Here is a 14,131-nt window from a genome sequence, read left to right on the forward strand (position 1 = left end):
TGATATGTTATCCTTTTACCTGTTGAGGTTGTGGTATAATCTGGAAAGCGATTACCATAATAGAGTCCATTGAAGCAAAACTTCCAAAGCAGAAAATAATAATGGAACAAGTATTAAGCCAAAGACTGTGCTTAGATCTATGAGTTTTTGTTTCAGGATTAGATGGACTTGTGAAACTCCTTTTACCATGTGCATATAAAACATGAGAAACATTCGCATTTGTATATATGAATTATTTTTGCTCTCAAGACTTACTTTTGCCTATATTATTGGCAGCATCTTTACCTGGTTCTCATCTTCCAGTGTTTACAACCTATGTACTGTATTGGGCTTTATTTCTTAAATAGAAGAGGATATTGAACAAGATTGAGAAATTTCAGTATTTTCATTTTAACCTGGCAATCTTAATTTCTTGGGCTGTGAAAGCTGTTCAGTGACGATGATGAGACTTGCATATTTTATTTTGTATGTGTGGTAAAATACACATAGCATGAGATTTGTCATTTTAAAATCAACAGTTCAGTGGCTTTAAGTACCTTCACATTGTTGTACAACTATCGCCGCCATCCATCTCCAGAACTTTTTCATCTTCTCAAACCAATACACATATCCATTGAACCCTGACTCCCCATTTCCCCTCTCCCAGCCTCCTCGCAGCCAGCCTTCTACGTTCTGTCTCTGTGAGTTCGACCACCCTGGGTACCTCATATAAATGGACTCTTCTGGTATTTCTCCTTTAGTGACTGGCTTAGTTCACTTAGCACAATCAAAGGTCATCCATGTTGTAGCCTGTATCAGAATTTCCTTCCTTTTTAAGGCTGAATAATATTCCAGTGCATGTATGTACCACATTTTGTTTATCGTTGATCTGTCAATGGATATTTGGGTGGCTTCCATCTTCTGGCGACTGTGACTAGTGCTGTTATGAACACTGGTGTGGCATGCTTTCAAAACAGGCAGTGAGGTGCATAAAACTGTAGGTATTTTTAAATGCTAACAATTGTGAATAGCACTAGCCTGCAAGTTTAATTGCCTGTAACTATTTGAAAAGCACGAGAGGTTGAATAGGCTTGACCTTTGGGTGATAAGGTATGTAGTTCTTAGGAACAGGGCTGGACCAAGCACCAGCAAACAAATTGACCGTTTGTGCTTCGCTGGGTGGGTGGTGGGGGAAGGAACCAGGGCTGGGAGCGCGTGGTCGGGTCTGAAACAGGAGTGTGGAGGTGACACCTTCAGAGGTGCCCCCGACAGAACCAGGAATGTGGAGCAGGCCCTTCAGGGCCACGGGCTGAGCCTGGCAGCCGGGGGTCAGCAGATGTGGGTCGGGGTCAAAGTGTGAGGGTGGAGAGGGGCTTGGTGCCTGCAGCGCTAGGCTGAACAGAACTAGAGTTCTTCGCCAACAGAAAAAGCAAAAGGAATCACCAAGCCAGTGTCAGGCTACCGAGGCCCCATCATTCCGATTCACAGATTCCATTCTAGAAGCCTCTAGTTCCAGTTTATGGAAAGTAGGATCCCAAATTAAATCTATTCCTCTGTGTAAAGAAGAAGTGAAGAGCTCTCTCTATATTGAATGGGACAAATATCACACGCGGAGTACTGACCCAAACCCCTGGGCTTAGGCCGGCCTTCCCAAAGGTCATAGACACAGGAATGAAGGCAAGGCCACAGAAGTCTGCAAGTGCAGGGAGAACTTATACCTGTTTGTGAAAGAAGAAAGGAGTGGACTTCTCAAAGCCTGTAAGTCTACCAGGTTTTTTCTTTTGTACAGAAAAATTGCAATTTCTAGGCGATTTTTGCTTGTCACTGTGTGTGTATTTATTTGAATAGCAAAGAGATTTCAGTCATTACAAGAGGAGTTTTCAAACTTCCAGTATCAAAAGAAATTGTCCCCAGAGCAGTTTGAAAAGGCACTGGGTTAGCATATAAGCCATGTATCGAAAAGTTGGAAAGGTAAGTCAGCGTGTTTATTGCCATTTTCACAAAATATTCAGTTACCTCTTTTTTATATTAACTGAGATTTCATGAAATTTTATGATTGTAGTCTAAGTTCGCAGCACCTGCTCTAAAGTTCTGTTTCACTGTCTCTTTCTGTTTTTCAGATTTTTTGTTTAAATTCTTGGTTATTGGGAACGCGGGGACCGGCAAGTCTTGCTTGCTTCATCAGTTTATTGAAAACAAATGTAAGTGACGTCACATGGTCAGTGTTTCTTGCATGTCTTCTCCCAAGAGCGCACTCTTGTGCAGATTTGTTTAGGACAAAACTTCCGAATACATTTCCAGGGAAAATGTCATAGTTTAAAAATATTTTTAAATGACATAAAAAGTTTATGTTATTAAACGTTTAGTAATCTGATTTTTTATTTAGCATTTCAGTTGCGTAGTGGGTCATTGTTCATTATGTAGTGCATTGTCCTGTACATTTTCCAGACACTAAAATACAGTATGATGCTGTGGAATTCTGTTTCCTGGCAGGAGTGGCCCGAGAACCCTAGTTGTACATTTTGGATAAGATAGCATTTGCTCCCCAGCGGCCTTGTATTGTCCTTAAGGCAGCTATCGTCATCAGTCCTGTTTTACAGGTAAATAAACAGAGGTTTACAGGACTTGGTGTGTGCACTTGGGATGGTCACCTAGGAACGGTGCATGTTAGACTCAAACCCAGGCCTTTCGACCACAGAAAATATCTTGTGCCGTTGACTTGCCCTGTGTTGGTGAGAGAGGTTGAATTTTGTATTCCAAGCTACTGTAAAAGACGGTAGGTTTGAAAGGCCCTTAAATTAAGCCGTGCTTATACAGTAATGGAAAGAATTGTGGAGAATGACCTGTCTATCTAGAGGTAGTCAGGTGAAGGCCCGAGCACAGAAAATTAATCTCACTTAATGAAGCGCCTCTTAAGTAAGAATGCGTGAGATGCATTAGGTGGCGGGCGGTGGAGACAGAGGCAGCAAAGGGTGTCCTGGGAAAGAGCTCTGAAGAATAAGATTCTAGAAGTGTTTTCTGCTGCTTCCATTTCCATCGACCAGGAGCTTGTTGGAACCTTCATGTAGTGACACGGACCCAGCGTGGCTCAGCCCCTCTTGAATTTGACAGGCGTTCACCCGCTGGGCGGCCTGGGGTTCTGTACGAGTTACCCAGACTTTGCATTGTTCCATCCCAGAAGAGGGGACGCTGGGCCAGGTGCCCGGCCTCGGCGGACACTCTCCCTTCACCTCCTCCGCTCACCCCTCACGACCACAGTAATGATGTAAGGAGGCTTTACTGTATTGCTCTCGTAGCTGTGTCTTAGTCAGGATGCCTTGGCCTTTCGTTACTGCCTTCGAAGGCTTCTCCCGCCAGGCTGGCCCAGTAGCTGGACACCAGCGGATGTCCACGCCGGTCTGCACTGTCTGGGCCTGAGACAAGCTGCTGGAATCAGACCCTTTCCTCCCCCAGGACCCCAGGGAGCAATGAACAAACACAGCTGTCAGATGGCGCCCTGGTTTCTGGTACAATTAAATTTTATCCTACAGTTATAAAATATAAACCAGTCCATGGACTGTGTAGCCAGGATATTTGTTTTTTCTTTTCCTTTCACATCACAGAAATTTTCTTTTATAAGACAGCTTATTCCAGTTGGGTTTAGCAAACTACTTATTTTGCCAACCTCCCTGCCCATTCAGACAGTATTGATTTCTCCAGCAAATTCATTCCAAATGATTGCCACACACAATACTCGAGTTCATGAAACTCAACAGCTATAATGTGCATAGAGGTCTTGGTTTGGGGTGTGTTTGTTCTGAGTTTTTTACTCTATCTTTTCTTCTTTTTCCCTTAATCTTGGGTGAGCATCAAGTTTCTTTCTTGGGCCACGGTGCCTTTCCTTCCCTTTACTTCTATTTCTTTAGAATGTTCGTCCGAATAGTTGAAACTATCGTTGGCCAAGTTGCAGTCTGTCACTGGGCAGTAAGCCCTCCAAGATGGTACCCAGTATTTTGTGCAGTTGCCATTCACGAGAACCTTAGCGGTGGTCAGGTAGATGTGGTCTTACATAGCGTGGCCACCAAGCCTCAGCTTTAAATACATGGCTTGTTTAGGTGTTTTGAGAAGAAGCTTTATTGTCTCTTTGAGAACAGGAACTGTGTGTGTTCTGTTTAAAACAGTGAGTGCTTATTAGCATCTGACTGTTGGAGAAATGAATGGCGACAGTAAATTACATTTTCCATTGAGAGCACTCTTGATTTCAGTGTTACTTGTATAAATCTATAAGCCTGTTTCCCTAATGTTCTAAAATAAAATTTCTTCTTCTTTTTCAGTCAAAGATGACTCAAATCACACAATAGGAGTGGAATTTGGCTCAAAGATAATAAATGTTGGTGGTAAATATGTAAAGTTACAGATATGGGACACAGCAGGCCAAGAGCGATTCAGGTAGCTTTTTCTCTAACTTAATAAAAATATTTGAAAAGTGGGTTTGAAATAATCAATTATATTCTCATAATGTATGTGGTCCCCTCCTCCCTCCCCGCACCCTCACAGATTTTAGAAAGTTCACCTCTGGAAGCTTTAAGACAAGCTAAAAGTCAGTTTTTCTCCACACAGCATTGATTTACGAAAGAATACATTAGAATCTCTTCCGAGTGCACGCGTCCTAATTTGGAGGCGAATTTATTCTTTGGGACCTAGTGGGTACATTAGGAGGTCGTGGCATTGCATATTCCACACATTACTTTTGGATTAAAATCAAGGCAAAGTAGTAGCACAAACAACTTTTCTCTGTATTTCACTTTAAAAGGAGAATTTTTTAAAACCTCTTTGGGGGTTGGTTTTGCTTTACATTAAAACATTCCACAGAATATTCTCTCCTCAGCACTTGCATTACGCTGAAGTCATGATCGACGTTTGGAATGATGACCACAGTCCACAGCAGATAGGTTCCATGTTTGATATTCTGTAACTACTAAAGCAGGAAAGTAGATTAATATTTTAGTTGTGTTTTTTTTGAATAGATACAGAAAGTCAAACAGAACAGATATTCACAGTTACAAAATGCAGTTAAATAAAACTCAATCCCAGTGCAAGCATTTCACTTAAAGTCAGGTATAATATTTTAAATGCTCAATAATTGTTTGCTTCAAAAGGATCGTAACTAGAGCTTCCCTGGTGGCGCAGTGGTTGAGAGGTCCGCCTGCCGATGCAGGAGATCTGGGTTCGTGCCCCGGTCCGGGAGGTCTCACATGCCATGGAGCAGCTGGGCCCGTGAGCCGTGGCCACTGAGCCTGCGCGTCCGGAGCCTGTGCTCCGCAACGGGAGATGCCACAACAGTGAGAGGCCCGCGTACCGCAAAAAAAAAAAAAAAAAAAAGTATCATAACTAGACGTCAGACAGTATTACTATAAAGCTATTGTAATCAGAACAGCGTGGTAGCACTTCCCTGGTGGCGCAGTGGTTAAGAATCTGCCTGCCAATGCAGAGGACATGGGTTCGAGCCCTGGTCTGGGAAGGTCCCACATGCCGCGGAGCAGCTGGGCCCGTGAGCCACAACTGCTGAGCCTGCACATCTGGAGCCTGTGCTCTGCAATAAGAGAGGCCACGATAGTGAGAGGCCTGTGCACCGCGATGAAGAGTGCCCCCTGCTCGTCACAACTAGAGAAAGCCCTTGCACAGAAACGAAGACCCAACACAGCCAAAAAAATAAACAAATAAATAAATAAAAATAAATTAAAAAAAAAAAAGAATCTGCCTGCCAATGCAGAGGACATGGGTTCGAGCCCTGGTCTGGGAAGATCCCACAAGCCGCGGAGCAACTAAGGCTGTGTGCCACCAACTACCGAGCCTGTGCTCTAGAGCCTGCGAGCCACAACTACTGAGCCCACGTTCCACAACTACTGAAGCCTGCACACCTAGAGCCTGTGTTCTGCCACAAGAGAAACCACCGCAATGAGAAGCCCACACACCACACCGAAGAGTAGCCCCTACTCGCTGCAACTAGAGAAGGCCCACGCTCAGCAATGAAGACCCAACGCAGCCATAAATAAATATATATATAAATTTATTTTTTTAAAAAGAGAAAGTACCTTGGACAGACTTAGAAGGACTTTCTTATTTTAAAAAAAAAAACAGTGTGGTACTGGCAGAAAAATGGACACATGGGTGAGTGGAACAGAATAGAGAGCCCAGAAATAAACCCACACACCGATGGTCAATTAATCTTCCACAGAGGAGGCAAGAATATACAATGGAGAAAAGACAGTCTCTTCGATAAGTGGTGCTGGGAAAACTGGACACCTACATGTAAAAGAATGAAATTAGAACACTCCCTAACACCATATGCAAAAATAAACTCAAAATGGATTGAAGACCTAAATGTAAGACCAGGTACTGTAAAACTCCTGCAGGAAAAGCAGAGGCAGAACGCTCATTGGCGTGAATCGCAGCAATATCTATTTTGATCCGTCTCCTTAAATAATGAAAATAAAAGCAAACATACACAAATGGGACCTAATTAAACTTAAAAGCTTTTGCACAGCAAAGGAAATCATAAACAAGACAAAAAGACCACCCTCAGGATGGGAGAAAATATTTGCAAACGAACCAGCTGACAAAGGATTAATCTCCAAAATATACAAACAGCATGCAGCTCAATATCAAAAGAAACCAAACAACCCAATCAAATAATGGGCAGGAGACCTAAATAGACATTTCTCCAAAGAAGACATACAGTTGGCCAACAGGCACATGAAAAGATTCTCAATGTCACTAATTATTAGAGAAATGCAAATCAGAGCTACAGTGAGGTACCACCTCACACTGGTCAGAATGGCCAACATCAAAAAGTCTACAAAAAATAAATGCTGTAGAGGGTGTGGAGAAAAGGGAACCCCTCCTGTGCTGTTGGTGAGAATGTAAGTTGATGTAGCCACTATGGAGAACAGTATGGAGGTTCCTCTAAAAACTAAAAGTAGAGGCCCAGCCGAGGGCAGGGATGAGTGAGGCAAGGACTGGAAAGACGGAAATTAAGTGAAAGTCTGCTGACCCTCACCCTCTTCCCTCATCTCTTCCTTAGCTGCTGGCAGCCAAGTGTGTATGTCTCAGGCAGGAGAAACGATTCTTATCTGCAGAAAAATAGCCCCAAAGAAAAGGCTTAAAGATACTAACATTTTGGTTCCCCAATGAAATAGCCCAATTTCTGTCCAGCCATCTCACAGTGAATAGCCCACACATAAAGAGCGTCTTTTAGAGTTTGGCATCCTTGTCCTTGAATATAAATGATCAACCAGGGATCAGCAGACACTTGACGAAAGTTTTTAGGATAAGAGAAAGAGCCCAAAATAAAGAAAATAGAAACTTTTGGAGAATAGACAGAAACTAAAACTACAGTATCCTCACCAATAAGAGTAGATATTGCGTTCAGGGAATGAGAACAAACTTATAATTTTAAAAGAGCAAAATTAAAATAATGTATTAAATAAAGTAGTGCCCTTCCAGAAAGTGAAACGGTAAACTTGAGATGAGAAAGGGAACAGACAACATAAGGGCTTCCCTGGTGGCTCAGTGGTTGAGAGTCTGCCTGCCGATGCAGGGGACACGGGTTCGTTCCCCGGTCCGGGAAGATCCCACATGCCGCAGAGCGGCTGGGCCCCTGAGCCATGGCCGCTGAGCCTGCGCGTCCGGAGCCTGTGCTCTGCAATGGGAGAGGCCACAACAGTGAGAGGCCCGCATACCGCAAAAAAAAAGACAACATGAGAAATCATACAGAGTCAGTCCAGGAAGCTCAAGGCCTTACCAGTTAAGCCTTCCCGAAGACAGAAGAGCAGAAGAAACAGTAAAAGAAACAATCAAAGAACATTTTCCACTAGAGGAATGAGACTCTGTAAGATTCCACCTTACACCAAACACAGATGAGGGGGGAAAAATCCAGACCAGGTCTGCCACATAAAATTTCACAACACCGGGGATGAAGTGAAGATGCCAAAAGATTCCAAGAGGGAAGAGCAAATCACATATCAAGAATCGAAAATGAGAATTGCACCGGACTCTTCAGCAGCAACGCTTGGAAGCTAGAAGATAACTAAAGCCTTGCCTTCAAAACTCAACGTGGAAAATTTTTTCCAACCTAAAATTCTGAACTCAGCCAAACTCTCCATTAAGTGTGAGAATAAAATCAAATACCTTCAGTTATACAAGAATGGAGGGAAACAAATGTTGTCTTTCATATGTTCTCCTTTAGAAACTTCAGGAGGATATGCTTCACCAGCACAAGGGAGGAACCAAGAGAGGAAGACCCCAGCCTGGGGAACAGGGAGGTGGCGGGAGCTGTCTGAGCCCCATTTCTTAGGGGTCCTTAGGGAGGTTCCAGTCCGTAGGCACGATCGATTCGATCACTGACCATTGGGGGTTGAACTTGAGCCCCGGTCCCTGAGCACCAGGGCCTTGCAGGCCTCGAGGAAGACCTGGAGGAGGGGCTGAGGGCCACAGGTGACAGAGGGGACGCGCGTGGCAGGGCTCCAGGCAGAGCTGGTGGTTCGGATCAGGACGGTGGTGGTGAAGGTGTAGAGACGTGCACGGTGTAGGACCTGACCAGTTGGTGAGACGGGTCCTGACGGATGTGTCCACTGTGGGACACGTTGCGTCACATCACTTTGTGATGGGCACAGAGTGGGTGGAGAGATTCCTGGCTGTGTAAACAGAGTGGGTGGTGGGGCCGCCTCCCGGAGGGGCCTGTAGGCCGGGAGCCAGAGTTCTGCCTGAGATGTTGACTGTGACGCGTGCATTGTGGTCACACGGAGTTGCCGGGCTGGTGGATGGCTCTTACGGAAGTAGACTGAGCTGAGGATTAAACCGGAGTTGAGAGCGTTGGGAGAAAAGAGAGTGGCATGGACATATATCCACTACCGAACGTAAAACAGCTAGTGGGAAGCAGCAGCATAGCACAGGTAGATCAGCTCGGTGCTTTACGACCACCTAGAGGGGTGGGATAGGGAGGGTGGGAGGGAGGGAGGGAGACGCAAGAGGGAGGGGATATGGGGATATGTGTATATGTATAGCTGATTCACTTTGTTATAAAGCAGAAACTAACACACCATTGTAAAGCGATTATACTCCAATAAAGATGTAAAAAAAAGGGAGAGCCCAGGACCCAGCCTGGGGGAAGGAGCTCCAGGACTAGCGAGGCAGATTCAGAGGAACGGTCCGGAGTAGCTGGTGTGAGAGGAGACTGGGAGGGAGTGGGGCTGCGGCCTGGGGGCGGGGGGAGGGGTCCAGGCAGCAGGGGAGGGCAGGTGCCGAGGGGTCCATGGGGCAGGAGGAGGCGGTGCTGGCGAAGCAGCCCCTGAGACGTGTGGGTGCGCGAGGGGCCCACGATGGGACGGCAGCGGGAGCGTAGCACCGCCTGCCTGGCTCTCGTCCAAGATGGGAGGTGCCGGAGCCCATTGTATTCTGTGAGTGGGGAAGTCTTCGCGCGGGGAGAGAGTCGAGATGCAGGGGAGAAGGTGTGTTACTGCAGGAGAAATCCTGGAGCTTGTGGGAACGGGCGAGATGCGCTCGGGTGGGGGCTCGCTGAAGACAGGTGAGGTCGCGCGGCCGGGCGTGGGGGGCACAGCCACGCGCGGCCCCTCGTCCACAGGAAGGCACGGACCCCGGGCAAGCAGAGGGGCTGCCGAGGGCTTCGTGCCCTGGGACTCTGTGATGCCCCCTTTCTGCCCCTCCCCCGACGTTCTCAAAGGCACCCTCAGTTGTGCGGGGCAGCCTCATGCCCTCCAGGGAGGATGACACTCATCCCAGCCTCACGTCCCCACCTCCCTGTCGCTCCTGTGATACGATTTCAGGCAGGACAGCCCTTCAGGCCCATGTTCAGATAACTTTGAATCATTGCTCTTTAAAGCCACCTCCGTCCCTATGTTGTGGTTTCCAAGGCAAAAATGGGTGTTTTGTGTGGGAAGATGGTGCCCAGGGGTACGGGCTCTGCGTGGTGGAAAGTGAAAGCCTGTAACTCTTCCAGGTCTGTGACGAGAAGCTACTACAGGGGTGCGGCAGGGGCGCTGCTCGTCTATGACATCACCAGGTAATGACACCCCTCGCCGGCCTGTGGTCCCCGAGGTCCGAGCCTCCCCGCGGGTGTGCTGGGCACGTCGGTGGCAGGGCTGTGGGGCGGGAAGCCCCTCAGCCCTTTCCCTGGGGGTCTTGGGCGTTTTCGAAGCAGCCCCTTCCACCACTTTACCATGTAAAGCAGCATGTTCCCAAGCTTCAGATAGATAAGCACCCCCAGTGTCATTATGTTTCTTAACATGATGTTTTGATGCTTTCCTTAAGGTTTGCAAAGTGAAGCTTTGCATGTGGTAAATTATTAGAAGTAACGGACCTCCATCAAGCACAGGCTCTAGGCTGGGACGGCCTGGGTTCAAAGCCCACTTGCCGTCACCAGCGGTGTGAGTCCTCCGGCGAGGTGCTCCGCTGTCTGGACTTTAGTTTCCTTGTCTGTTCCATGGAGTAATGACCACGTAATACTCGTGAGGTTGTTGGGCGGTTGATTTGGTTCACATAGAGCTCTTGGCCCATCGTAAGGATCTGAGTGCACTGTCCTGCGTGTAGCTATCACCCAGGTATCACAATTAAATTTAAAATTCAGTTCCTCGGTCAGTCCTTAGAATATACAAGGGTTTTATCCTTAGATAGATGAGGGCTGAGAACAGTCCTGAAGGTGGATGCACCTGACCCAGTCCTGGCTCTGCCACTGGCTGCTTGTGTGACTTTGGGCAGCTTAGTCTCTCTGGGCCTCAGGTTTCTTGTGGAAACAGGAGATAATAAGAGTCTGTGTCACAGAGTCCTTACAGAGAATCAGTGTGTTAAATTCGTGTGAAGCGAAGTACCAGCACATCACACGGATCCACTGAGTGGCAGCAGTTAGCCTTAGGTCCTGCTCGCATGTTGCATGAACCGAGAGCCCAGTAAATACTGACCCTGCTTGGGCAGACGACAGACAGCAAGCTTCTGACTTGCTGCCTCGTTTTCATGGAAACAAGATGAAATGCACCCTGTTGGTGTGGTGTACACCTGGGGCATCAGGTCATCTGAGTCACCTTAAAGGTTGTGGGCGTTGCCCTGCGTGTGTAGAAGCGCTGTGAGTGGTGTGAGTGACTGGAAAGAGTTGCTAGCTTTATAAAATACATGTGCTATTTTCACAATCTTATATTACGCAGCCGAGAAACCTACAATGCGCTTACTAATTGGTTAACAGATGCCAGAATGCTCGCGAGTCAGAGCATCGTCATCATCCTCTGTGGGAACAAGAAGGACCTGGACCCCGATCGGGAAGTCACTTTCCTAGAAGCCTCCCGGTTTGCTCAGGAAAATGGCAAGTGGCCTTGCACCTGTCACACCTGCGGGAGGTCTAAGACGCAGCTGTAGGAAGTGTGGAACCTCCTGTTGTTTTCACTGTGCATTAGACGCATTTAACATAGTCTCACCCTATTGCATGCTGCCCACGAAGGTTACTGTGATGAGGGACTTCCCTGGTGGTCCAGCGGTTCAGACTCTGTGCTTCCACTGTAGGGAGCGCAGGTTCCATCCCCGGTCAGGGAACTAAGATCCCGCATGCCGCGTGGTGTGGCCAAAAAAAAAAAAAGAGGTTACTATGATGATAAAAGCTAATTTCTTAGCATTCTGTGGTGACTTTTCAGTCTAGGATCTTTGATATCACAAGTCTTGGTTTAAAGTGAAATTTATAACAATCTTTAAAGGCCCTAATCAGATGATGTTATCTTTTATAAAATGGAATTTGAAGCTAAGTTAGTGAAATATTTAGACGTAAATAGAAAGGGAAGCAGTAGAAGACATACTGGACTAATTGGCTGTATTTCACTTACATTAAATTTAAGTCATTTGGCTAAAGATGCCTTTGAAACTTCTCTGAATTTCCGTATAGAATACATAAGGATGACACGTAAAATTAATGGTTGCTTATAGACAGCTGAATGAGAAGAAATCACTGCTGGGCATATACCCTGAGAAAACCATAATTCAAAAAGAGTCATGTACCAAAATGTTCATTGCAGCTCTATTTACAATAGCCAGGAGATGGAAACAACCTAAGTGTCCATCATCGGATGAATGGATAAAGAAGATGTGGCACATATATACAATGGAATATTACTCAGCCATAAAAAGAAATGAAATTGAGCTATTTGTAATGAGGTGGATGGACCCAGAGTCTGTCATACAGAGTTAAGTAAGTCAGAAAGAGAAAGACAAATACCGTATGCTAACACATATATATGGAATTTAAGAAAAAAAATGTCATGAAGAACCTAGGGGTAAGACGGGAATAAAGATGCAGACCTACTAGAGAATGGACTTGAGGATATGGGGAGGGGGAAGGGTAAGCTGGGACAAAGTGAGAGAGTGGCATGGACATATATACACTACCAAACGTAAAACAGATAGCTAGTGGGAAGCAGCCACATAGCACAGGGAGATCAGCTCGGTGCTTTGTGACCTAGAGGGGTGAGATAGGGAGGGTGGGAGGGAGGGAGACGCAAGAGGGAGGGGATATGGGAACATATGTATATGTATAACTGATTCACTTAGTTATAAAGCAGAAACTAACACACCATTGTAAAGCAATTATACTCCAATAAAGATGTAAAAAAAAAACACTTATCTCACAAAAAAAGAAAAAAGATACTTAGAAAAACATAGCTTAGGTTTAAAAAAAAAAGAATTCAGGCATTTTAAAATAACTTTAATTTTTGGAAGCAGTCAACAACTAAAATATCCTACTATCACCTTTCAGTTGGACTCCAGGACCACCCACTTACACTCTCACAAACGAGCAGGGTTTCTGCTAGGAAAATAAACAGAAGCCTTCATGAGTTTGTAAAGAAGCTGTTTAGAAACATGCACGCTTAGAATGTTAAAGGTCGAAAGGAATTTATCTGTCATTTAAGTGAAACTCATTTTTACAAGGAAGGAGACAAGGGTCTGGAGAGGTTGTGGTTTGCTCCCAAAAGCAAGGAGAGCAGCCTTCTGCTGCATGAGTCACCAGCTGGTGCATAAGAAGAGGGCTCGTTCGTGGAAGATCCCCTCACTGTCAGGGCGGCACACCAGATGTCAGCACTTGTAGGTTGTATCTGTGGTGACGTGGAGACTATTGGAAAGGCAATTGCTACTTTGTCTTATATCAACGGCTGGGTGCCTTCAGCCAGCCTGCTTCCTTACCAGCGTCCTGCTTGCTTAGTTTCTTCAACACATTTAAGTGCTAGCACAAAATACTAGTTACTTTTCGGAAAAAGTTAGATTTCTTCTAATACTTAAAAAATATTTTGACATTTATTGATTTCATATTTGCAGAAATACCTGGTTTTAAGTACTAAATTTGTTTCGTCTATTATTCTAAGAGTGTACTAAGCTGGCAGTTATGAATCGAATAATTGTGATTGTCTTCTAAATATGGCTTCGTGTTTTGTTTGATGTCGATTTTAGAGCTGATGTTTCTGGAAACGAGCGCACTAACCGGAGAGAACGTGGAAGAGGCCTTTGTACAGTGTGCGAGAAAAATACTTAACAAAATTGAATCAGGTAAAAGGCTTTCCATTCATAAACTTTCCTTTAGCGTCGTTTCCTCTCTAGCTCAGTAGTGTCACTTTTCAGTACTTCCAGGAGTGCTTTGGTCAGAGTGGCCTCTCCCCCTGCCGACCTGCAGTCACCACTCACGGGCTTGAAGGTCTTGTCCGCGGCTGAGGTGGGAGCCCACGCCTCCTTCACGGCGGCCTCCTTGGCCCCAGTGACGGAAGGGACAGAGTCAGGGTGTCAGGGCACGTTTGCTTTTAGAACCACAGCCTTTGTTGGAGCCATCACTTCAGGAAGAATGGACCTTTGTCCGCGCTCCGTCAGCACCTCAGACTCTGCTGGGCCAGCGGTCGTGTGTGATGGATTGACGTGATCTATGGGCACCTCGCGGGGTGCCGCTGGTTTAGATCAGGCATCGGGGAGAATTTACTCCCGAAGCTCACTGAGCGTGCCTCAGTAGTAACCTGTCTCATCATTGTTCTGTTTGCTGCTTCAGTAAAAATAAATTTACAATACCCCTAATTTAGGCAGCTGACAAAGTAATATGTAGTTGTCATTTATTAGAGTTACTTTTTATTAAGTATCACCG

The 14,131-nt window shown here is 45.8% G+C and overlaps 1 protein-coding gene across 3 annotated transcripts in view; it reads left to right on the forward strand.

The window, feature by feature from the left end:
* Positions 1 to 14,131, forward strand: part of RAB4A (RAB4A, member RAS oncogene family) — a 96,527-nt gene that overhangs the window by 29,675 nt on the left and 52,721 nt on the right. For all 3 annotated transcript variants that reach the window (XM_060126341.1, XM_060126343.1, XM_060126342.1), the window contains exons 2-6: positions 2,100 to 2,180; positions 4,293 to 4,407; positions 9,977 to 10,039; positions 11,175 to 11,329; positions 13,456 to 13,551. In XM_060126341.1, the coding sequence (XP_059982324.1) occupies positions 2,100 to 2,180; positions 4,293 to 4,407; positions 9,977 to 10,039; positions 11,175 to 11,329; positions 13,456 to 13,551 (510 nt within the window). The remainder of the gene's footprint in view (positions 1 to 2,099; positions 2,181 to 4,292; positions 4,408 to 9,976; positions 10,040 to 11,174; positions 11,330 to 13,455; positions 13,552 to 14,131) is intronic.

Source organism: Lagenorhynchus albirostris, chromosome 16 (genome assembly GCF_949774975.1).
Source record: "Lagenorhynchus albirostris chromosome 16, mLagAlb1.1, whole genome shotgun sequence".
In the NCBI taxonomy this organism is placed as follows: Eukaryota; Metazoa; Chordata; class Mammalia; order Artiodactyla; family Delphinidae; genus Lagenorhynchus; species Lagenorhynchus albirostris.